We start from the raw sequence: 24,871 nt of genomic DNA, 5'->3' as shown, positions 1-24,871 counted from the left end.
CCAAGTGTAAACAAAAGGCTTTGTTGTTATACACGAAGGATAAACTAGATAAACTTAAATAGTAACAGCTTAAATCATCAGTTACTTTTAAAAGGACCAACATGCTCAGTAGGTAAGATGATCTTGCCTTTACCTTCACTACAGAATGACTTGTCAGCACCTGAGAATCGCACAGTCTCCTTTACAATTTTCTCAATTTTACAATATTCACACATTGCCATTACATTATTTATTTTCTTATATTCATCAGAGCAATTCTTGCCACAGAACTGAAACATTTTACCCTGCAAAGAAATAATCATCAAGTACTAATTAAACATTTGGTTTATCTTTTGGAAATCCTTATTCCCTCCTACTTTCAAAACAAGTAGTGTAATTTTGAGAGATGAAAAGCCAGAAATGATGTTATAGATAGACCATTTTATACTCAAACCCTATATCATTATCCTATACTTTACCTTATAGTCAAGAAGTTCTGGTTTTGTGGCAAAAAGGCGGTTACAGTGCTGACACTTGAGTTTCACAACACTTCGTGCGAACCCAACGTGCTGGGATTGGGCAGCAAGTCGCTGGAGACCAGCTGCAGCAGAGCTACTGATGGAGGTGGGAGAAACAGCAGAGGTGTTCCCCCCTCCTGCTGATACTGTTGAACTTGTGGGGATGCTTACAATTACTTGGCCCTGAGACAAGGGCACTACTGAAGAATTCATTCCTGTTGGTTTGTTGAACAAATTCTGAAAAATGAAACAAACAAAATGATCAATGTAATCATTTGTTCAAACAGATAAGCACTGAGTGCCTAAGTTTGACAAGCATAGTTCGAGGTACATAAGATACACCTGTGAACAAGCAAAACCCCCTACCTTTGAGCAGCTTATAACTGAATGTGCAGTGTCACTTATACCCAAAAACTAAAATAATTTAATGATCTCCTTTTTTATTTAATTTTTTTAACTTTTTTTAAAAGTAATCTCTGTGCAACATGGGGCTCAAACTGACAATCCCAAGATCAAGAGTGGTTTGCCCTATTGAGAGCCAGCCAGGGCCCCAAACTAATAACCTCCTTTAAAAATAATATCCTCCCAATAGATAATCTGGGTAATAACAATTCCACTTAATGTTACAGGAGGCAATTAAATGACAATCCTCCAAATACAGCAAAAGTCAAAGAATCCACGTTTAACAAGACTGAGATAGAAGTGTAGGCAATCGGGGCAGGAGCAAACACCTACCAAGTTTACATACTACATAGTAGGCACCTCACTGACTGGAAGGGAGGAAGATTTCTGAAGTCGTACCTGGAACGCGACAACACAGCTATAGCTGCAGAAGTTGCGTATACTTCCATCTGACATGGCGAGGTGATACTGAGGGATTGCTGAGGTTTTACAACTGTTACACTGCACTTGTACACCTAAGCAAATCAAAATAAAAACTAATGAGTAATATACACAAATGTTCATAAATGTTTGAGAAAATAAGTAAGTATCCAATATATGAAAATTCAAGGGCCAGGTCAAGTTGCAGGAACTGAAACTAAATCATGTCACATACATACAAAAACTAATTTAACATTAATAATACTTCTTTTAATTTAAAGTAGGCTCCAGTCTACCTACAGTCTACCCTGAAACTATGAAGTAAATGAATACTGAAATAAATCAGGTGTGGATAAAAAGATATATTAAAGAAGCCATATGAAATTTTTTTGGAAAAGGGGAATGCACAAATAGGCAAGCAAATAAATAAACATAACTTAAGCAATCAAGGCAAGAGATGATATTTTACAACACAGATCTGAAATAGTTTAAATTTGCCTTAAAAATCAATTATATTTGGACAAAAATCTCTACTATACAAAAAAGCAATAACCATAACTTTTGCCAACTATTATTACTTATATAGTTTATGAAACCGGTATTACCTGCAGAAGTAACCATTTTAACTCTGTAAGCAGATAAGCAATTAACAGAACAGAAAAGCTCTGTCTTTCCCAAGCTATTGGTATTTTCAATCATTTCTGCTGAGGATCTCAATGATTTGCAAAGCGCACATGGTGTAATTTTGGCTGATTTCTATTAAGAGAATAAAATAACATTCATTTTTACCAAATTATAAGTAAAAGCATAATTCTTTGAAATGTTTATACTTAACACTGTTGAAATATTTTAAATTAGTGGCTTTCAAACTTTTATGATTACAATCCTCAGTAAGAAATAAATTTTACAAAGTGACCCAGTACATATTTCCGAAGTTTTGTGTATTACACATATATGTATATAAAACTGAAAAAGTTTCATAAAACAATATAAATTATAATAACATGTGATGCATGTTTCTATTTTCCACTCTATTCTATTTCATTAAAAAATAATGCTGACCACAACCTGGCAATTAATTTGGGGATCTATTAATTGATTGTAACTATAGTTTTAAAAATGGAATTTTAAAAAATTACACAACAGGGAATTCATGCTCTTACACTATGCTAAAAATTAGAAGAACTCCCCCTCACAAAAGGTGCTATATATGGCAATTAAATGTGAATTCAAGAGAATAAAATTAGAAAATTCACTACTAAATATTCTACCACTAATAACAACGAAGCACACAAAGCAGTAAGCAAGTAAGCAATAAAGTGGGAACAAACTTTGGATATCACAAGTGTCTAAATATAAGCAATCAATGAGTCTGTTATCTTAAGTTCCCACTAAATTAGGGATTCAGCAGCAAATAATGCTAAATACTACTAACATATCACACATTCAGGATAACCTATGAAGTATATACAGTATCCATTATCTCTGTGAAGTTTTTGCTGATAGTTTCATCTTGTCCTATCAAGGAGAACTGATCTGTGCCCTGCTGTACCATAATACTTCCATCATACCATCTCTACTCAGTTGTAGGTCTATCTCCCCCAGGAGGCAGCAGCCCCTCAAAACAGGAATCACATCTAATGTTTGTTTAATGAATTATATATGACGAAGGAAAGAAAGCAGCAGATATGACCATCTTCAATATGCCAGTTTCTATAGTAGGTGCTTTCTCATTCTTACTTCACATAATTCTAACAACATCTCAGTAACAGTAGTAGCATAATATCCATTCACAGATAAGAAAATGGACCTAGGGAGTTTAACGGCTTTCCCCAGGTAAAAATTCTATTTCAATAGAAAGTCAAGGAATCAAACTGAGATCTGCTTTACTTCTAAATTCACGTTCTTTCTCTACACTATAGTACATATTAATATGTGAGAAATTTATAGATATTGGCTAAATTAAAAACAATAAATAATTTAAAATTAAGATGATTCAACCTATTTCTCCTTCTCTTGTGGAATATGAACCATCTTTCAATGGACTGAATCCAAGTAACTTTTAGTACTTGAACAATATCAAGAAAAGTCTTTTGGACAAGGATAAGCTCATGAAGATACTGTCTTTTCTCTCCCTGTGAGGGCAAAACCAATGTGTTTCTAGAGGAAGGAATAAATAGTAAAGCTAAGCCCCTTTAATGTGCTTCAGAATAAGAATAAATGGAAACACCATATAACACTGAAAATTCCAAAATCACTGCAAAGTATTAAGAATAATTTAAAAGAAATTTCTCAAATGACATTACATTCATGAATCTTGTTAGACTGTATAAAGATTCACTAATTTTAAGAAAAAGAATGATCAGCTAATGCATTGAAACAGGAAGGTACTGTAAAATTAAAAATATTCCTTTGGACTTATGAATTTTAAAATCTAATTTGTGATCAAAATTTACTAACAAAATACAAATATAGTAAAAATGAAACTGCCTAACAGACATTTGTCATACAGCATTCATGTGATTCATCTTCTATAAACCTCATCAATTCACAAAATAACATATAACCTACATTTATTTTTCTTATTTCATGAAGGAAAAACCTCTTAAATAATTGTAAGACTTTTATTTTCTGACTTGCAATTTCAACTATATGGATTTGATGGCAAGAATATATATGTAACTTGTGACCTTACCTTATCAAATAAAAAAGTATACACTTATATGCAAACCAAAAATATATTTCAAAGAAAACTATTCACCAAAAAGATGAAAATGGGTATCTCTGGGAGATGCATTATTTTTCTTCTTTGTGCATTTTCAAAATACTGTTAAAAAACATGAATCATATTTGAAATACAAATGCCATGCCCTAAAAGCATGTATTTTAAATGCATGAAGAGAAAAATATGCTACTTATAAAACTCTACAAGTGGGTTTTTAATACACATTCATTTGACAACTATTTATATGTAAAAATATTAAGCTAATAATAACATCTTCTTTCTCTCCCTCTGACAAATAAATGAAATCTTAAAAAAAATAACATCTTAGTATTTTTGTGACAGTATTTTCATAAGTAAGTTCTACCAAAACAAGTAGATCTTTCTAAAAGGAACAAAGACATTGGGGTTAAATACAGTCATGTACCTGCTTATATGCTGTGACACATGCTGAGCTACAAAACTTCTTAGACTGGCCCTCTATCTGAAGCATGTGGCACTGCCCAGAGCCACTATAACAGTAGCCTCCACAGTTCTCACAACAGTTCATGGTGAGGTTGTTGGCAGAGCGAAACTTCGAGAAGCAGGCATCACTGCAAAGTTTATGTACCACATTCTGGTAATTAACTTCATGTCGAATCTAGAAATTGAAAAACAACAAATCAACAACGAGCAGAAACCATTAAAAGCTGTTCTTTTAAGCACAAACATTAGATCTCCCTGGATCTCCCACCCAAAAGTAAGATGACTTACAACAGCATTCTTCTGACACATGCTGCATTTGGTTGAAATGCTGTTCGTATTTATGGTGACAACAGGTTTCCTTTTCAGTTCATATGTTGATAGACATGACTGACTGCAAAAATCTTTACTAGTGGTGCTATTTTCAAACTGGGCACTGATCACATCCTTTGGATTTAAAATATCTCTAAAAATGATAACAAAAATAAAATAAGCCACAGTATCATTTGTATTTTTCCTTTTTGTCAGTTAAAATAAATAAAACAGGGGCGCCTGGGTGGCTCAGTCGGTTAGGTGTCTGCCTTCAGCTCAGGTCATGATCCCAGGGTTCTGGGCTCGAGCCCTGCATCGGGCTCCCAGCTCAGTGGGGAGCCTGCTTCTCCCGCTCCTCCCCGCTCATGCTCTCTCTCTAATCTTTAAAATAAATAAATAAATAAAGCAGAGGCAATTATATATATATGTATGGAAAGGGCACTGATATTTAAATAAAAAACACATGGGTTTTCCTGGGTAAATGGATAAATTGCTCTGATCCTTAAGTTCTGTTCTATAAACAGAACTAACACATGGCTTACTTCATAGAACTGTTGGGAGGATTAGTATACTGTGTTTCAAGACTAAAAGGATATACATCAAAGTTTTATTCATTATCTCTAATAGGTAGGATTATAACAGATGTTAATTTTCTTCTTTAGGCTCTTTCATATTTTCAAAATATTCTTTAAAAATATATTACACTTGAAAAACTTTAAAAACACCATCTTTTAAAAGTAAAAATACAGGGGCACCTGGCTGGCTCAGTTGGTGGAGCACAAGACTGTTGATCTTAGGGCTGTGAGAGAGAGCCGCATGCTGGGTGTAGAAATTACTTAAAAGTAAAATCGTTAATAAATAAATGTAAAAATAACATTTCAAGCCACACAGTGTATATTCTAGCATAGTTATATAAAATCGAGTACTTCTATTTTTAAATAATTTAATTTGTAAGCATTAGTAGCAAAGGCAATGAAGATTAAAACACTTCTAAGGCCCCCCACCGCTCTACACCTTATCCTACCCCCAAACCAGTGCTCCCACATAGCAGTTTATTAAATCGTTTAAGTGTAAACCATTTTAAAAGCCAATGGAAGGGGCTCCTGGTTAAGTGACCAACTCTTGATTTCGGCTCAGGTCATGATCTCAGGGTCATGAGATCAAGCCCCAAGTTGGGCTCTGGGCTGAGCATGGAGCCTGCTTGAGATTCTCCCTCTGCCCCTCCCTGGCTCATGCTCACACTCACTGTCTCTCTTAAAAAAAAAAAGAAAAAGCCAATGGGAAAAAAATGCCTTTATGGAAATTTTCTAAATGTTGTCTCCCTCCCATGAGTGCACACCACATAATAGTATATAAACCATTATACTCATTCTTGCATCTTAAACAGATTACACTAATAGAGTACTTTTTAGAAAAGATTACAAATATCTCTGCTTCAATAAAACATAACAGTAAACATAATGGGAATCATCACAAGGAACACCTCATATGCTATAATACATAACTCCATACCTCATCTTCTATACTTAGTAGCTCTAGGCTCTTCTACTTTCTGCATTTGTTTTTGCCTTCACAGTTTTTTTTAAGATTTTATTTATTTGTATGACAGAGAGAAAGAGAGAGCACAAGCAGGGGAAGCAGCAGGCAGAGGGAGAAGCAAACTTTCTGCTGAGCAGGGAGCCCGATGCGGGACTTGATCCCAGGACCCTGGGATCATGACCTCAGCCAAAGGCAGACACTTAACCAACTCAGCCACCCAGGCGCCCCAGTTATTTTTTAATTAGGGGTTGGTTTTTTTTTTATTTTATTTATTTGACAGAGAGAGAGAAAAAGAAAGAACATGAGCAGGGGGAGAGGCAAAGGGAGAGGGAGAAGCAGGCTCCCCACTTAGCAGGGACCCCAAAATGAGGCTTGATCCCAGGACCCTGGGATCATGACCTGAGATGAAGGCAGACGCTTAACAAGCTAAGCCACCCAGGCGTCCCTAGGTTTTAATGTATTTCATTTATATAGGTATTTATTGAGCACTTATATTGAGCCAGGCACTAGCTATACACTGTGTCACAATATGGTACAAGCATGCACTCCAGGAGCTCACAGTGTATTGGGACAAAAAGACAAATGACATATAAAATACCATAACAGAAGCATCCTTAATATATAAAAGTGAAACAATTATGAAAAAGCATAACGTACAATAGAAACAGAAACGAAGAAACAATTATTTCAGACAATATGTGACATGAAAGCCTACCCAAAAGGTGACATTTTAGCTGCATCTTAAATAGGAGCTTCCTAGAAGGTTAAGGAGATAAGGGCTGGGGTGCAGCATGGATCAAGGCAAGGAAGAATAAAAGTAGGTATATGTCTCACTCCCCTCAGTATGCCTAGCATCCAACTACATTACATCTTATTATACATTATATCTGATTCCAAATAGTAAAAATTCAGAAATGATACAGAAAATCCTCAAATAGTTACTTGAGTATCATTATATCAAGTAATCTGATCTTTCTAATAGTATTTTAAAAATTATCCTCCAAATTACCTCTTTTAAGAGGATTTGAAAAAGATTTTTAAAAACAGTGTTAGGTCCTTATTACTAAAGAAACCTGAAAATTAAATGATAATTAGCCAAAATATACTCAGAGTTTAGGTTAAATTCAAGATGTTAAGAGATATGCTTAATAAAAGATTAAGAAAAATAAAACTGTTACTTCAAATAGCTATTGAGTTTCTTGTAACCTAAGTGCTGCTGCTATATTTCTACTGGTCTATAAAAATAGTGGCTATCAGGAAGGAAATCTTTTCTACCTCCACCCATTCAAATTAAATTGAAATCCTTCTTGGGATCCTTCAAGGGATTAATTTACAAATCAAACCTGTTTGATTATATGGACTACATGGGGGCCAGGGGGCGGGGTGTTAGCAAAATTAACCAGCTATGTGACACTGAGGAAATATTTTAACTTTTTTGAATCCAATTTCCTTATATTTAAGGTACGATCGATCCAATTGAACAATTTTATAGTCAGATAAACCAGACTATCCCAAATTGCTGTAATGACTGTGTAAATAAGAGGAAAACAGGGGCGCCTGGGTGGCTCAGTCAGTTAAGAGTCCGATTATTTTTTTTTTTTAAGATTTTATCTATTTATTTTTCAGAGAGAGCACAGGCAGAGGGAGCAGCAGACAGAGGGAGAAGCAGGCTCCCTGCTGAGCAAGGAGCGCGATGCAGGGCTAAATCCCAGAACCCTGGGATCACGACCTGAGCTGAAGGCAGTCGCTTAACAGACTGAGCAACCCAGGCGTCCCTAAACATCCAATTCTTGATCTCAGCTCAGGTCTCTATCTCAAGGTCGTGAGTTCAAGCCCATGTTGAAGGGAAAAAAAAAAAAAAGGAAAACAAGGGAAGGAAAGGTAAAGTGGTAAAAAGGAGATGAAAGAGTAGTTCAGGAAGTAAAACAGAATGCAAGGAAAATCAAGACTGATCAGGGGTTGAGGGCTGAGCAGCAACAGAAAAGACATCCTATAAAATGAGAAGGGGAGAAAAGAAAGCAAATGGGGAAGAAAAGGCAGAGGAGACAGGCAGGTAAGGAATACCTGATAGAGAAGAGTAAGAGGCAAATGGAAAAGAACAGGGGTGAAAAAAGGATAATAGATAAGTGAATGAATGAAGAGGTAGAAGAGTTAAGAGTCAAGGAATGACAGGCTGAAAACATGGAAGATTTATGGATAAGACCAAAGAGAACAAAAGACAAATGTAATCTTAAAGGATAACAACTACATATGATCAAGATGGATAAGACATGACATGTAGGTGAAAATGACCTATCTCCAGATAACGCTATGCAAACCAAAGGGATATAATAAATTTAGATGAAAAGAATAGTATGTACGGACAAGACTTTAAAAACACAGACAGAAAGAGGGCACACATTTTAAAACTTCTGTGAGTTTTCTACGATCATTTTTAAAATTCACTGATATATCTCTGAAAATATCTATGACTATTATAATGAAAGAAGAAATAAAACTGAAATTTTACAAAGTGCCAATCACTAAAGTAGAATTAAATAAAGAAGCATAAGAGGAAGTTATTATATGAAATTATCTCATGGCAAAACAAAAAAACCCTATAAAAATAATTTTCAAGTTGATTTAATCTTAGAATTAATGAAGTACACACTTTTAAAAGTATGTTTTATAATTCAAACATTATAAAGAAGTCTACTGTCATTAAATGAAACATGAAACATAAAAGGAAGCCACGTAACTACCAGAAATACTTCTAACCACATTCAAATGTCTTTCAAGTCTCTCAAATGCCTTTTTCCAACTAAACCAGAAGAGGGAGCATCTTCTTCCCTTTCCAGACAGAGAAAGGGAAGGATTCATGTGAGGAAGTATAAATACAAATATCTAAACTGTTAAATTGTGGTTTGAATAGCTTAATAATAGAGGCCAAAGTGTTTCAGAACAAGAGCATTATTCATCTTTCTGTGACTTATTTAAGCAGTTTCTAACAATCACCATACCAAATCAAACAAAATGAATTCATATTCTTCAAATATATCAGAAAGACCTTATCAAGGTCTAAGGTCATAGTCTTTCGATATTAAACACTAAACTGGAACCTCTGAGGTAGTTCAGAGATACTGAGGAGATAAAAAAAATATATACACTGGAGTCCTTTTAAAGTAAGTCTTAAATGAATTCCAATTAGATAACAAGATACATAACTTTAAATATTTGTGGATTTAAGTATCTATTACCTCTAAGATAAAATACTGTGCTATTACATGATGGTATAGTTTTCATTTATAAAGCATCTCAACTAAAAAGGATGGAAAGGTTTGTTTCAAAAACATCTCTTAATATATAAAAGGCACATTATTTGCAGTTAAAATAAGGTGAGCACCTAGTATTCAGAAAAACTGAGAGGGGTGCCTAGGTGGATCAGTCAGTTGAGCGCCCAACTCTTGATTTTGGTTCAAGTCATGATCTCAGGGTCGGGAGAGCAAGCCCCTCAACATCAAGCTCCATGCTCATCGGGAAGTCTGCTTGAGATTCTTTCTTCCTCTCCCTCTTCTCCTCCCTCCCGCTTGCTCTCTCTCATATAAATAAATCTTTAAAAAACAGGAAAACCTGAGAGCAGCAACATGCTGTGGGACTACTCAATAAACATGGAAATGTAGAAAATTAAATAATATACAGATAAGAACAGAGTACTTTAAAAGGAAACAAAGAAGATAATTTAGAATTCTGCTATACTTTGAGCAACTTGAACAAGTTTTCTTGGTGGGAGGCGGCGGTGGGCGGGCAGGTGGAACTGTATATCCAGTGAGGCACAGCGTGGAACAGAAAAGCTGAGTAGACCCTTTCCTCTGATAAGCAGTTTGCCCCTTCTGGAGGATTTTTTTACAACCAGAACAGGAAACTCGGACAGCTGTGGCTGGAACTGAAGGAAGCATTTTATTCATGCCAGATGACGCCAGTGAAGGCTGAAAGCCAGTAGTCAACTGTGGAGCTTAAAAAAAAGAAAAGAAAAGAAAAAATGTTTTACTTTTTGTCTGAATTTTAAGGATATATATCCTTCTTTCTCTTCTAGAACCAGTGTTGAAACCCAAAACTAATTATGCAATATATAATTAAAGCCATTCCAAATGGGCAGAGAACGGCCTGGTTTACTAATACAAGCAGATACTTCCTCTCATCATACCGGTCAGAATAAATAAACATGATGCATTTACTCAGTTCTGTTTCTTACCAAGAGGACTGCCACTGACTGAAAAGACAGCACTAATTTTCAATTCCCCTTCTTGAGTTTTTTGCTGTTGGCCATGACTATACTCCTTTAAAAAAGAAAATAAATAAATAAATACTTACAGAAAAGAATTAATACAATGTATCTAAAGAAATCCAGACATTCAATACATTTTACTTTGGCTACACAGGGCGGACAAAATGTTCATACTACATTACCATTAATAAGAAATAATAGCAAGCAAACGGTAATTGCAGTAAGGGTATAATAGGTTTGCATATGCTGAAAAATTAAGAGGTAAAAAATGAAAGTAGCTACCCAATTAGCCTGTAGCACTACCAGATATTTAAATTATTTTTGAAAATTCTTACTATTACAGTATGTTAAGTTGCTGTTTATTATAAAAGTAATACACACTATACAAAGTTTAGACAGGTAGAAATAAGGAAAAAATTCTACTCATATTTACATCACACCAAAACCACCGTTATTCTTTTGGTATATGTCTTTCCAGTCTTTTCCCCTCCTGTATTCAAAGGCTTTATTTTTCTACATAGTTGTAATTAAACTGAATATATCATTCTAATAAAATGATTTCTCGATCACTGAGTCAATCGAACATTTGCCTATTATTACATTGGTGTTTTATAAGCTGGATTCAAAGAATCCCTGAGGTCTACAGATATATTCTAGGGAGTCTGAGAATTCTAAGAGAATATTTTTGAAAACTGTGTATTTATTTCAATGACTTTTTTGGTGAATATAAACATATTTTTCATCATGAATAACCACATATAACTGAGTTATACTACAAGGTTTCAGTGCTGTTGTTTTTACAATTATATTATTTCACTGTGAAATCTGTAAGTGGCAGATTTAACTTTTATTTTCATTCATTGTTTATTACATTGAAACTTGCAAAACCCCAGCAGACCTCTTATTCTTGGAATTCTCAGACAACTCCAACATAACCCCTTTTTTTTGTGGTAAGAGGTATCTGGTCCATTACTCACGTTTGAGAAATATTGATAGGTATATTATTTAATAGACATATCAGATTACACAGGGATGAGACTGGGATGAGGTGAGTGAGGCACTTGCCTCAGGCACAAAATTAAGGTACCAAAAATCTCAGTAATCAAGATAATATTTTAATGCAATATTTTTTTAAATGTACAATCCATGAGGAACAAAACAAGAAAACTTATATAAATAAAGACAGGATCGGTATTACTGATTTTTCCTTTGGCCTCAGTATCCAATTTAATGGTCCTGCATGACACTGAGAATATATAACCATAACCCACTGTCAGTCCACTTGTTTCCCAACATTTGGTATAATCAGAAATACCATGATGAACATCTCTGTGAATACTCATACTCTCATACTTAGCATTATGTTCTAAAGGAAGGATTCTTGAAGTGAAATTACTAGGTAAAAAGGTACACAATGTTCCTGATACACAATGACGGGTTTTTTTTTTTTTTAAACTTCTAATTAGATTTATTCTAGCAATTTGTGTAAAAAGCCATTTAAAAGTCTTTCCCCACTGTTGTCTCAATCTGCAATTCTTTTTGTAATATCCACTTATAATGTACCAATATTAACTTTTATAGCATGTTACCAACATTTTTTCAATATTTACTTTTACAATTTTTTACTGAAGTTTCCATTTCTATGCCAAAAATCTAGTTTTTACCTTTGTGATTCCTTTGATTTCTCATAAAGTTGTACTTCCACAATAAAATACTAAGAAAATGGTTTCATTGTTTTTTAATATAGTCCTTTAATCCAGAGGTCAGCAAACTTTATCTGCAAAGGGCCAGATACTAAATATTTTCAATTTTGGAAGCCATACTACCACAACTACTCAACTCTGCCCTGGTAGACCAAAAGCACCCACAGATAATATAAATGAATGAATGTGACAATGATCCAATAAAACTTTATTTACAAGAACAGTGTACAGAAAAACAAAAAACAAACACAGAAAGCAAGCTGGATTTGGCATGCTGCTGATAATTTGCCAACCCCTAATTTAATCCACCTGGGATTTATTTACTTTGAGGTTTAAAGGGCATTTTTTCCCTTTCTCTGAATAATTACTGAATTCCTTCCATTCACTGTTAACATACCAAATTGTTTAAAAAATGTCTCTGTGGCAATCTATTCTGTATCATTATCAGCCTAATTTTTTTTTTTTTAAGTAAACTCTACCCCCAACATGGGGCTCAAACTCACGACCCCGAAATCAAGAGTCGCACACTCTACCAACTGAGCCAGCCAGGTGCCCCATTATCAGCCTAATTTTAGGATATCACACTATCCTAATAAACCTAATTGTGACAGGTTTAACCATTTAATAGTCCGCCACTATCAAACTATTTTTTAGAACACATGTGTAATGTTTGTGTGTGTACATGCCTATTCTTCAAAACATCAGAACCTACTGATATTTTCATCAGAATTGTATCGAAACTCGATCTTAATTTAGGAATCACTGACACCTTACATTTAAAAAGTCTCTCCATTCTATCAAATTGTCTTTTATCTGACGTAAGTACTTTTTAAAGTTGCTTTGCCAAAAGGAATACTATATATTTTCGTATTATCTGAGAAACAATGATTTACAGAAATACTGCTCTTTTATATGACTAAAATTCAATTAACTACTTCCCTGAACTTTCATGAATTCCCTTAATTCTCTAATAAAGATCCTTACTAGCAAATGATAATTTTGTCTCCCCTTTTCCACTATTTCTTCTAATTTCTTTAACATGTACTAGGTCGAAAATCCAGCAAGAGTTAAATAATAATGCTGACGTCAGTAATTTGTGTTCTTTTAGTAATCATTAACAGGTTTCCATCATTTTACTCTTAAATTTAATGATTGATATTAATCTGAAGCAGATATTTCCTCACCATGATTAAAAGAGTATCTATTATAAGAAATGCATAAATTACATGAGAAGTCTTTTTGCATCTATACATCTATTCATAGTCTTATTTGACCAGTTGAAGTAATGTATTAAAAGATTTCCTATTATTGACTCATCCTGACATTCCAACGTTATATATTAAAACAAACTTCAAGTAAAAAAAAATTTTTTTTCATCTCAGAAAACTCCCCCCAAAATCAATACTCATTGGCATACTTTAATGGTCTCCAGTCAGCTCCTTTTCTCACTGTCTATGACAATTATTCCAAACTTCTGATTTTTCCTTAAGCCTCAAGTACATATTACTTCTGTAACATAGTAAAATAAGTATGTATCTTAAGTACTCTACTTATACACCCCAGAATGCCTTCAAGGCAGAATCATGTTTCTGCCAGTAACCCCCTAATAATGACTAACTTTACAAACAATTATAAACAATGACTAATAACTTGAGAAGTGAAAATCTGATGACTCAAAGACTTTCAGAAGCAGAAAAGCAAGTGTCAAAGAAAACAAAACAAAACAAAAATCCTTTATCAATAGCTTTACCTTCCCTTTACCATAAAGGAAGACACATATCAGTACCCCAAGACAGTACTACAGAAACGAAGAACCCAGTACCTTTGGCTAAATTAATCTGACATACCTAAAGAAAGCCCCAACATTTAATTATTGCATTCCACTTTCTAAAACTATATGACTCATTATTGTGACAACTGCTTTCCCATCCTAATTCATTTACTTTAATGAGATTAAAATTGGCTCTTTTGCTATGAGCAAAGGAGGAAAAAACCAGGGCTTTAATGTAGTATTCACTGAATTTCAAACTTTTAGAACCTATAGAAAAGGGGAAAAGGAAAAGTGAGGTTCCTGGCTCTTTAAAGTTTCTATTTTAAAATCTTCTCTAGGCATTTTAAAAAATGAAACAACTTTTATTTATATAAAGACTGTCAGACTGATAATAATAAGACCTTGATTACGGCCCCATAGTGGCTCCTTCCTGGCCACATGGCCTTGGGTAACTAACTTAACCTTTATGAACCTCAGTTCCCTCATCTACAAATGGAGTTAGTATTACCTACTCTGGCCATCTTATGTAAGAAAGACGAAACAACATAGTACACATAAAAGCATCTATACCTGTAAAAATATTACAGAAAATTTAGTAACATGCAATGGGGATCTGAATAAAGAAATGAAACTGGAAGGCCACATGGTATTATGCCAATAACAGAGGCAGGAGGATGGCAACTGGTGAACCCAGAAAATCATAACTGAAGAAATAATCAAGAACAAATGGGTAGAAGTCTTTAAATATATATGCACAAATTTCAACACTTTAGGTGCTTTTGAAAGTAAAGAAAGTATGGAAAGTAACGAAATTGACACCAAAATGAATTGTGTAAAAAAGAGAATTAGGAAGTGAGCAGAAAGCAAAACTACAAGTTAAGCAAAGAGAAAATCCAAAATAGGTTTGACAAAGGGGCAATGAGCTAAAGCTATGATCTTAATCATGAGAAAAGTTAGACTACTAAAGATTGATAGTCAAAAGTGAAGCCTGACCACAACTGTTAAACCTATCAGTATTTTATGAGAGTTAGGTTAACAGTACTGTTTTAGAGACTATTAAAATAATACACTGGAACTCCCTTTTCCAGTCTATGGGAAATGAGTAAGAGTGATAAAGCATTAAGCAGTATTGAACAGCGAAAATACAGGTTTCCAATGGTCATGGTAGAGAAATACCTTAAAGGAACAGGACAATGAAGAAGGGGGAGGAAGAGGGGCGGGAAAGGGCAAGGGAAAGGAAAATGAAGGAAAGAGGGAAAAGAAAAGAAAGACCAGGTATCTATAGTTTAACAGAAGGTCCCTGGAGGGATTTCTAGAAGAATTATAAAAGATCTGATCCTACAGAATTGATGTGGTAATAAAAGAAAGAATTTCTTAGAGAAAACCTAGGTTTATCCACTCACATGCTGGGACTGCCTTAATTGTAGTGTCAGGGTAAAGAATGCCTCTGGACCTTATGCCCAGGACCTATACACATTCCTGCTTGGTTCCGAAGAATCCAATCAATCAGGTGCTGAGCCTTTGAGAAGTTCTTTCCTGTAATCATGATGAAACCTCATATTCGGCATTTTATAACACATTAGTACACTCTGAATAGTGTATAAAAATGTAGGTGTTTCTAACAATTCCATCCTATTGGTATTCCCCAACCACTGGAACCACTGAATGTTTTTTAAAAAAAGTAATACAAATAATCCTTCCTGATGCCCTCTTCCCTGAAGGTATTTATTTTGTCTTTGCTCTAACTGCCTTTCCATCCTAAAGAAAGTGCCACTGGGTCACATAGAGAGAAAGAGTGATGCCTTTGGATCCCTGCCAGTATTATGATTTCTTACGAATTTCCCATGTCCACATTAGGGCATGTAAAGAGACGGGAAATCTTCCCTGTATACAACAGATACGTTTGTGGTCTTCTGAAGCATACAGTGCCACATGAACTTTTCCTAGGTTATCAGTGCATTTAGCATGCTTTCAATCTACCTTGTATTTAACTATTTTCATATTCCTACTCTGCCATCTTCTGTGTTGCCACCACACTCATAACCATCCAGCTCCTAAAGCTCTATCATCACCACCACCGTATACAGCTACCTTCCACTGAGCACCAAGAAACTCCTGCTTAACTATCAATCTGATTCATACAAAATATCTATTCTTCCATCTCCTTACTATAGAACAGTGGTTCTCAACAGCAGACAGTTTTGCCCCCCCACCCCCCACAGGACATATGGCAATGTCTGGAGACACTGGGGGGTGGAGGTTCTATTGGTATCAAGTAGGTAGAGGCCAAGGACGCTGCTAAACATACTACAACGCCCAGAACAGCCCCTCGCAACAAAGAATTATCTGGCCCCAAATGTCAATAGTGCCAAGGTTGAGAAACCGTGCTCAGACATCTGAATGAAAGAACCTCTTCTACAGAAGTCTCACATTCTCAGCCCTCCAAAACAATAGAAACATGTGGAAAGATAACCTTTCTCCAGATCAAATGTCATTTCAGAGAAATAACTAATTCATGCTATCTTTACTTCTCAGCATCTGAATTCATGCCATCTGTGTAAAACAGAGGCACCCTCAAGTAATTGCTGACTTTGTGCACTCATCCCTCAGTCCTTTCGTATACTCCAAAATGATTACTGCACCTGACAGAACTTTTTTCTTCCATTTCAACCACTGTAATATCATTAACTACATGGGTATCTTCACTGATTTCAGGACTTCAGTTACAGGATCTCTGGAACTTTTACCTCCAGAGCAATCTTGAAATAGCAGAACTTGATCCCCTGATTAATTACAGATCCGAAATTGGAATCCCATTTCACCTATCAAAGCCTCCTTTACCTTCCAACCCACTGATCAAATTAACTGGTTCTTCAATCAATTAATTCTTTCAAAGATAACCTGTCCATTAATTCCTCCCCCCAAATCCTTAAATCCATATAGAGTGTGTACTTCATTAGCAATAACTGCAAAAGGCTTATTACTACCTTATATAAACTCAATCACAACATAAACTCATGAACAACCGTAAACCTTCAACCATGTCTGCTGTATCAATCTCAAATCCCTGAAAACTCACTTTCCCTAGTCCTGCACTGAAATTGTAAAAATCACAGAAAAGTGGTATTAAAGAACAAAGTGGATTAAAGGTCTAAATCACTACTGAAAAGTTTCACATAATTCTTGATTCCTTAGCATTATTCTCACAAGATAATTCAAATTACCTCAACCTTCATTAAGAGTCTACTCTCACACTGTCAACAAACTACTTCACTTCTTAATCAAGAACTTCCTCTCTCAAATGAGTAATTCATGTGTGGAACAAAAAAGAAGGGGGAAAGTAAAGGTGAAATGTTTACTTGAGCATTGTCAGGTTCATCTTTAATTTTGTCTAGTAGTCCCTGCTGTGGTGCCATTGCTTTGTCATACTCATCATCCAAAGGTTCTTCTTTAATTCTAATATTTGATGCAAAGGAATTCCCCAGTTCCGAACCAATGGATTCTTTATTGGCAAATGGATAGCTGGAATCCTAAAACACAATATAAAGGATTAATAAATATTCAGATTTAAAAATTATTCCTCTTCAGGTTCAACACCCAAAGATAAGCTCATTTGGAAATGAAGAACTCTATGGCTATTCATTAGAGTCCCTACGCCTAAAAGTAAAAGTGATCTAGATCTATGTCTAAATATCAAATACAATAAAGAAACTAAGAGCTGAGGCTTCTCAGAACACCTTCAAAGATGTCCTTACCAAATAATAAAGCAAATTTTTTAAAAAAATCAGTGCTCTACCTAACACATATAGTTACAGTTTAGAAAATGACATAAAGAAAACTTTGACACTTGCCACAGTTACAGCAATCTACATACACACTGAAAACTTACCCTAAAGTTTGTTTCTGGGGTTTGTGGTAAATGGGTATGTAATGTTTCTTCAACTTGATTAGCTATTGAAAGAAAAAAAAAACAAAACAAACACATGTATATGAATAACAAATCTTATAAAGAGTGACCTAAAAAGCTATCATTTGATAATCACCTCTCTTGTCCAATAAAGATGCTCATTAGAGTGAAATGGGTCCCAAAAAAAATACCCAAAAGATAGTTTCACTCAAATAAAAGTCTGGCCCCACCTTACTTTTAGCCTCACCTTACACTTTCCTTGCTCAAACCTAAATAAAGTGGTTACTTTAGTCACTATGCTCTGAAAACTACTTGTGTTTGTTCTTCCCCATTTCTGCTTTACCATTCCAAGGCCCCTTTATCTACCTTAATCCCTATACGGTCTTCCAGATTCTGCTCAGTTCAAAATCCACCTCTCCTCCATAAACCTTCTCTGGCCACTGAGTTAAAAATCAGCTTTTTTCTAAGAATACCAAAAACACTGTTTCAATTCTTTGAAAGAAATCTTGCATGGCCCTATGACAAATTCTACCATTGTCTTTAATTATAAATTAAATCTTACGCTATTCAACTGGTCACTGATACTTCTACTACTTGATTTACCCCTTCTACTACTAGACATTATGTTCCTTGAGGATAAATACCCTCATAATTTAACCCATGTAGGGATATCAAAAATATATATTGAATAATATGTACTGAAAAATATAGTATACCTTGTATAGCCTGGTACATAATAGATATGTAAATTAACTGTTCTTTTTAATAATACTGATTTGTTCTTTCTCCCATGTTTTCCCAGCATTGTCAGAAAAAATATAAGATTTGCTATATTAGACCTTGCTTTCCTTCATATCTATTAAACATTTATTAAAATATTACTATTTTCACTGCACCAGGTTAGGCCCCAAGAATACAAAAGATGAATAAGGTACAATCTGGTCCTCAATAAACTCCTATGCTGGTAAGTAAGGCAAAACAAATACAGAAGTATAATACTGTAAGTACTACAAATAATGAAGTATAAACAAAATGCTATGGAAATATAGATAAACAATTCATTCTTCATGTAGAGACGTTAGGGATGACTACAGAGTCGAAGAGGTTTATGAGTTAGGCACTGTTGGCTAGAAGTACTTTTACAGGCATATATACAAAGAAAGAAAAGGACATACAGACAAATGGAACAGCAGGGGGAAAAGAAGGCAAAGAAATAAGAAAATATGTGACATATTCAAGAATGGAACTGGAGCTACAGTATAGGGTATACTGGGCAAAGAGGCTCAAGAGGGGGCCTCAAGAAACTTCTAAAACATAAAATAGAAATGTTATCAAATAGAAAAACCCTCCCTAATTTGGACTGATTTGTGGGACAGCAGTTTGAATTAGTGCTTACAGCACAAAGAAGTTAAATCCAACTTCAGGTTCCAATGTTCAACCAAAGAAAATGAACAGGTGACTTGAGTATCTTGCCTTCTCATCAAAATATTGCAACCAGGGGAGGGAGAAATGAGGTTTAGAGCTATTTTTCAATCATTTTTACCATTACCAAAAGTTACTGGGAGAAATTCAGTCACTCTGCAAAGAACAAGGATAAAAGAAAAATGACAAGCTTACAATGAATTTAACTGTTCATATTTCGCTTAGCATCACAAGTAATAAAAGCTATGTTATCAGTACGTTGTTATTTACTGTGTTTTATGGCTCTATTCCAACAATTATTACCTGCTTTATCAAAAAAACTGCTTTTCAACCTTGAATCCAACTCTTTATGGGGTTTATCCAACCGTTTTTCACGTTCATGATAAGTTAGGTCTCTATTTTTCTCCTTTCCAGAAAATGTCTCTTTGCTGTTTTCTCTTACTAGACTAAAATCTTTCCGTATTGACTTAAAGACAGAAACCTGATCAAACTGTTTAGGAAAGTCTTTTTTTAATTTATTTTGAATCTGTATTTCATTTTCATTGTCTGATTCATGCTGTGTGACTCTTCTCTCTACTTCCAAGCTATCATCAGTATGAATTGAAGAAACAAGATTGTCCTTTGAACTAAAATCCTGTTCATCCTCATTGTCACTACCAACGACTGGAATTCCTGCAAGATCCCCAGAGTTCAAAAAATAATCATCTTCATCCAGCAATGAATTTTCAGATCCTGTTTGATTCGGCATTCCATAAGACATGCTGTCAAGGGTAGGAGTTAAGTTGTGGTCTATATCTTCAGACATTTCTGTATCCATGATACCACCACCTTAAAAAGTAAAATACTGTTTAGACAAATGATAGTGCTAAAGATGACCACATTTATAAGGTCTGTCTGGTACTTAACCAAATACATAATTTTTCTTTTCAAACAAAATGTAGAAAATAAGAGCACAGTATTCAATTAGCACTTGATATAGGTGTGACAGATATGACTATCCAATGTGACAGATAAGGAAACAGGGACCTAAACTTGATAAGCTATATTAGGTTAGAAAGGAGGCAATGTGATACAGAAAAAAAGTACCAACTTCAGAATCAGACATATCTATGTTAGAATCATAGTGTGATCACTAAAAATCTACGTGATCCTGAGAAGTAAGCTCTCAGGTTTATCTATCAAACAGTATAATACTCACCTTAGAGATTAATTTGTGGTGAGGATTAATGATAGTATGTAATAAAAGGCCTTTTAACACAGTGACTGACACACAGAAGGGAATACAAGTGATAATTTTAATTATTATAGTGATTATTCTGGGGAAGTGAGATTAGAACCCAAGTCTCTTGTCTTAAGTCTCACTGTCTCTGGTCTAACTCTAATAAAGACAGCAGTTAATGTTTACAATGGTAAATATTTAAACATAGAGAATAAAATTTACCCAAGCCAGAATAAATTTAAAAACTATTTACTGTTTGAAACTACATGTTCACATCTCTCATTCCAAAATAGAACAAAAAAACCTCCCGGCCCAACCCCAGCCCTCATTCACCTCTCCTTCACAGTCAAACCTCTAGAGAAAAAGTCTACAATGGTTTGTTTCTACTTCATGAATCCTTGGAACTTAATGCAACCTGGGTCCTAACTTCGCATTGGAACTGCTCTCATTAAGATCTTCAGTGATTTCCTAATGGTCAAATCCAACTGATTTTTTTCAATCCTTATGTGGTGTATCCTTCCTGGAATAAAGGCCTTTAGTTTCTATGACACTATACTTCTTCCTATCTTTCTAACTAGTCTATTAATTTATTTCCTATTACCTCTTCCTCTGTTGATGCTCTCAATATGCCAGTTCTCTTCTCATTTTATACACTCGGGACTGTTTAACTCACCACTATAGGTCTCACCTTTGCTGTGAACCTCCTAAGCACTTTAGCTTAGACCTTTCTTCCAAGATTCAGATCTCCACATTCACCTAGCTCCTCTAAGTCCCTAGGGATCGTCAACTTAGTACTTCTAAAACCAAGCTCATCATGTTCCATTCCAAGCATACTCTTCTTGTATTTCCATCACTTGATCAGCATCACCAAGCCAGCAGTTTGCTCATGAAAAGAGAATCAGTCCAATTCTCCTTCCCTCTGGACAAATTCTGTCAACTGTACTATTTAATATCTCTCCAATCTTCTCCACATGGCACCACTCCAACACTCCACATCTCTTACTGTAGACATCTACATGAACATCTAGGAAGCAACCATATTCTTGCAAGCCCTATCCCTAAACCACATTAACTGATCCATGAGCAAGCAAACTGGACCTAATAAAAACAGAGTGAAGCAAAGACAAAATATTTATGGTACCAACAGCCTTGTTTTTATTTGTTCCCAAAGTCCAAATAAACCCTTCATGAGGCTGGTTCTTCAAATCATTCCTTGGATTCCATGATCCAGGATAAATTCTTCTTTTTGTTTAAGTTGGTTTGAGTTGGATTACTTATAGTCAAGTCCGAACTGATACGAAATCCAAATAAAAACATTCTTCAAGTTGCCCTCCTCCATAAAGACACCAATTTATCTTTCTAAACCATAAATCATTCCATATTATACCTTCCCCTTGAAATCCTTCAACAGTTTCCCACTGCCTAAAGTACTCATTCATTCATCACATATTTATGAGGAAACCACTCTGTGGTAAGAGCTGCACTAAGTTCTAGGGATGAAATGATTAAAAGATAGCTATGGTTCCCCCTCCTCAGAACTAGAAAAACAGAGGAAATAATAAAATTAGAAAATCATAATTTGACTTAATTAAATAATAATCAAACAACAGGTGCTAAAATCCTAGGAATGTCTACAACTTACTTTCACATACATACCAGAGAGAGCGGCAGGGAGGGATGAAAGAGCATGCACAACATTATAGATATTAGATGTACTATTCTTTCAATTATTCTATTTACTTGAAAATTCTCATAGTAAGAAAGAATTAGGGAAAAATGTGAATACAGAAGTAGGTTATTAAAACACACACATACATATGGTGTGATAAATCCACCAGACTGTATGCAGCTAAAGGCCAGGGGCATTAGAGCCTTCTCAAGACTTTATCCTTAGTACCAGACCACAGAGCACATGCTCAGTAACTGTTAATGATGAGAGAATATGCATTTCATGTGGTCAGCTGCTTAATCGAAATTCTATTAGTACATGAGAAGTCAACAGTAAAAAGTAATATTGCAAGGAACTTTCAAAATCACTACATTTAACTTCAGGATATGGTATTGGGAGAAAAGGGTACCACTTGGAAAAAGTGGATCCTTAACTCCTGTCAAAATAATTTCCAGATGTATTTAAGGTGGCGCCTGGGTAGCTCAGGCGGTTAAGCATCTGCCTTCAGCTCAGGTCATGATCCCAGGGTCCTGGGATCAAGTCCCATGTCAGGATCCCTGCACAGCAGGGAGTCTGCTTCTTTCCCGTACCTTCCACTCCCCTCACTGTGCTCTCTCGCGAATGCTCTCACTCTCGCTCTAATAAATAAAATCTTTAAAAAAAACAAAAAATACTAATATAAAAAAATGCAAAAATTATTTTAAGTCTTAAACTGAGGAAAAGCCTTTCTAAAAATGACATAAAATCTAGAATAAAAGACTAATTTATTGAGTAAAATAGTAACAGATTAAATGTGACTAAAAAATTCCTAGGGTTGCCTGGGTGGCTCAACTGGTTGAGCATCCAACTCTTGATTTCAGCTCCAGTCATGATCTCACGGTCATGGGATCGATCCCCACATCGGGCTCCATGCTCTGCTTCTCTGTCTCCCTCTCCCTCTGCCCCTCCTCCCACTCATGCACTGTCTCGTTCTCTCTCTAAAATAAATAAATCCTAAAAAAAAAAAAAAAAAATTCCTAAGGAGAAGAAAACACAAAGCAAACCAAAAGATTAAAGATAAACTGGTTGAAAAGATTTTATCGTATATTCTATGAGAAAGGGTCATTTCTCTAATGAATAAAAGATTAAGATTCTTATACCTCAATAAAAATTCAAACAACCAAATACACATATAAAAGAAAAGGATTTGAATGAACATTTCACAGGAAAGGAAACATGAAGGATGAGCTATGCTTATAAGTGAAATGCAAATTAATAATTCAATGAGATACCACGTTCACATAGCAAGCTGGTAATGACAAAAGGTATTGATAACAGCCTGGCAGCTATGATATAGGCCAAAGCTGCCAGACACTGGCCCAAAGCCAAAAAATATATACAAAGAAGAGTTTGTGACATAGACCATATGTGAGCTGCAAAGCCTAAAATATTTACTATCTGGCCCTTGAAAGAAAAAGTTTGCTAACTGCTACAGTCAAATTGGTAGGAGTATAAACTAGTACAATCCTAATAAAGAACCAGGAGATATTTATGATATTTTAAATACACATACATTTGAGCCAGCATTTCAACTTATAAGATTTTATCCTACAGATACAATCTTTATTCATTTTTTAATTCCAGTACAGTTAACATAGTGTTTTATTAGTCCTATAGATATAATCTTGTAAGAGTACTATGAAAAAACATTTATAGCAGCAAAGACTGGAAATAGTCTATCTATTCATCAATGAGGCTAAATTAATTACAATACATACCTACAACATTATATTATGTGGTCATAAACAGAATGAGGTAGCTTTATATGAGTTTCCCAGGTTAATTAAGTAAAACTATCTAAGGGACAAATATATATATACATTAGGCTATCACTGATATATTTTTTAAAAATTTATGTGTAGGGGAGCCTGGGTGGCTCAGTCACTGAGCGTCTGCCTTCAGCTCAGGTCATGATCCCAGGGACCTGGGATCGAGCCCGGCATCGGGCTCCCTGCTCAGCGAGAAGCCTGTTTCTCCCTCCCCCACTCCCCCTGCTCATGTTCCTGCTCTCGCTCTCTGTCAAATAAATAAATAAAATATTTTTAAAAATTTATGTGTATATATAATTATTTATACACAAAAATATCTTTCATTGGTTTTCTATGAATATTGCATAATTGGGTAGCTAGAAAACAGAAACACCAACTTTTCAAAGCACACCTTTTGTATCTTTTGAATTGTGAATATCTATCATTTATTAAGAAGAAATTTTTTATCCTTATTTGAAAATGCACTTGAGATTTAAAGCTTCCTCAGAGACAGCAATTTCTAACCAAGCATCTAATTTGAATTTGAAATTTTGCTAGTTATCACCCAAGAAATCTGTAGGCTAAACAAATCTTAATGAGGTTAAAACATAAGTACTAGTTATATTAAGCTATGTAATTAACTGGACAAGAATTCTACTCATCCTTGAGGCCCAAATAATCAAACAAAAGAAACAGCTTCTGTTTTTCAGAGCCTAAATCTACAGAAGAAAACATGACACTACATTTATTTGGGGATCACAGAAGCTAGTGAAAC

General features: G+C 34.9%; 1 protein-coding gene across 7 annotated transcripts in view; it reads right to left on the bottom strand.

Moving 5' to 3' along the window:
- ZMYM4 (zinc finger MYM-type containing 4) overlaps positions 1–24,871 on the bottom strand; it is a 131,507-nt gene that overhangs the window by 39,606 nt on the left and 67,030 nt on the right. For 6 of the 7 annotated variants that reach the window (XM_027597758.2, XM_027597747.2, XM_027597713.2 and 3 more), the window contains 11 exons: positions 19,725–20,249; positions 17,982–18,043; positions 17,452–17,622; positions 10,586–10,670; positions 10,090–10,345; positions 4,795–4,969; positions 4,469–4,681; positions 1,925–2,075; positions 1,299–1,414; positions 459–734; positions 134–284 (listed from right to left, as the gene is read on the bottom strand). In XM_027597758.2, coding sequence (XP_027453559.1) covers positions 134–284; positions 459–734; positions 1,299–1,414; positions 1,925–2,075; positions 4,469–4,681; positions 4,795–4,969; positions 10,090–10,345; positions 10,586–10,670; positions 17,452–17,622; positions 17,982–18,043; positions 19,725–20,249 — 2,181 coding nt within the window. The remainder of the gene's footprint in view (positions 1–133; positions 285–458; positions 735–1,298; positions 1,415–1,924; positions 2,076–4,468; positions 4,682–4,794; positions 4,970–10,089; positions 10,346–10,585; positions 10,671–17,451; positions 17,623–17,981; positions 18,044–19,724; positions 20,250–24,871) is intronic. The other variant, XM_027597763.2, reaches the window with a different exon arrangement.

This window comes from Zalophus californianus, chromosome 4 (genome assembly GCF_009762305.2).
Source record: "Zalophus californianus isolate mZalCal1 chromosome 4, mZalCal1.pri.v2, whole genome shotgun sequence".
Lineage (NCBI taxonomy): Eukaryota > Metazoa > Chordata > Mammalia > Carnivora > Otariidae > Zalophus > Zalophus californianus.
Note: the sequence above shows the minus strand (reverse complement) of the source record. Positions and strands in the feature narration are given on the sequence as shown.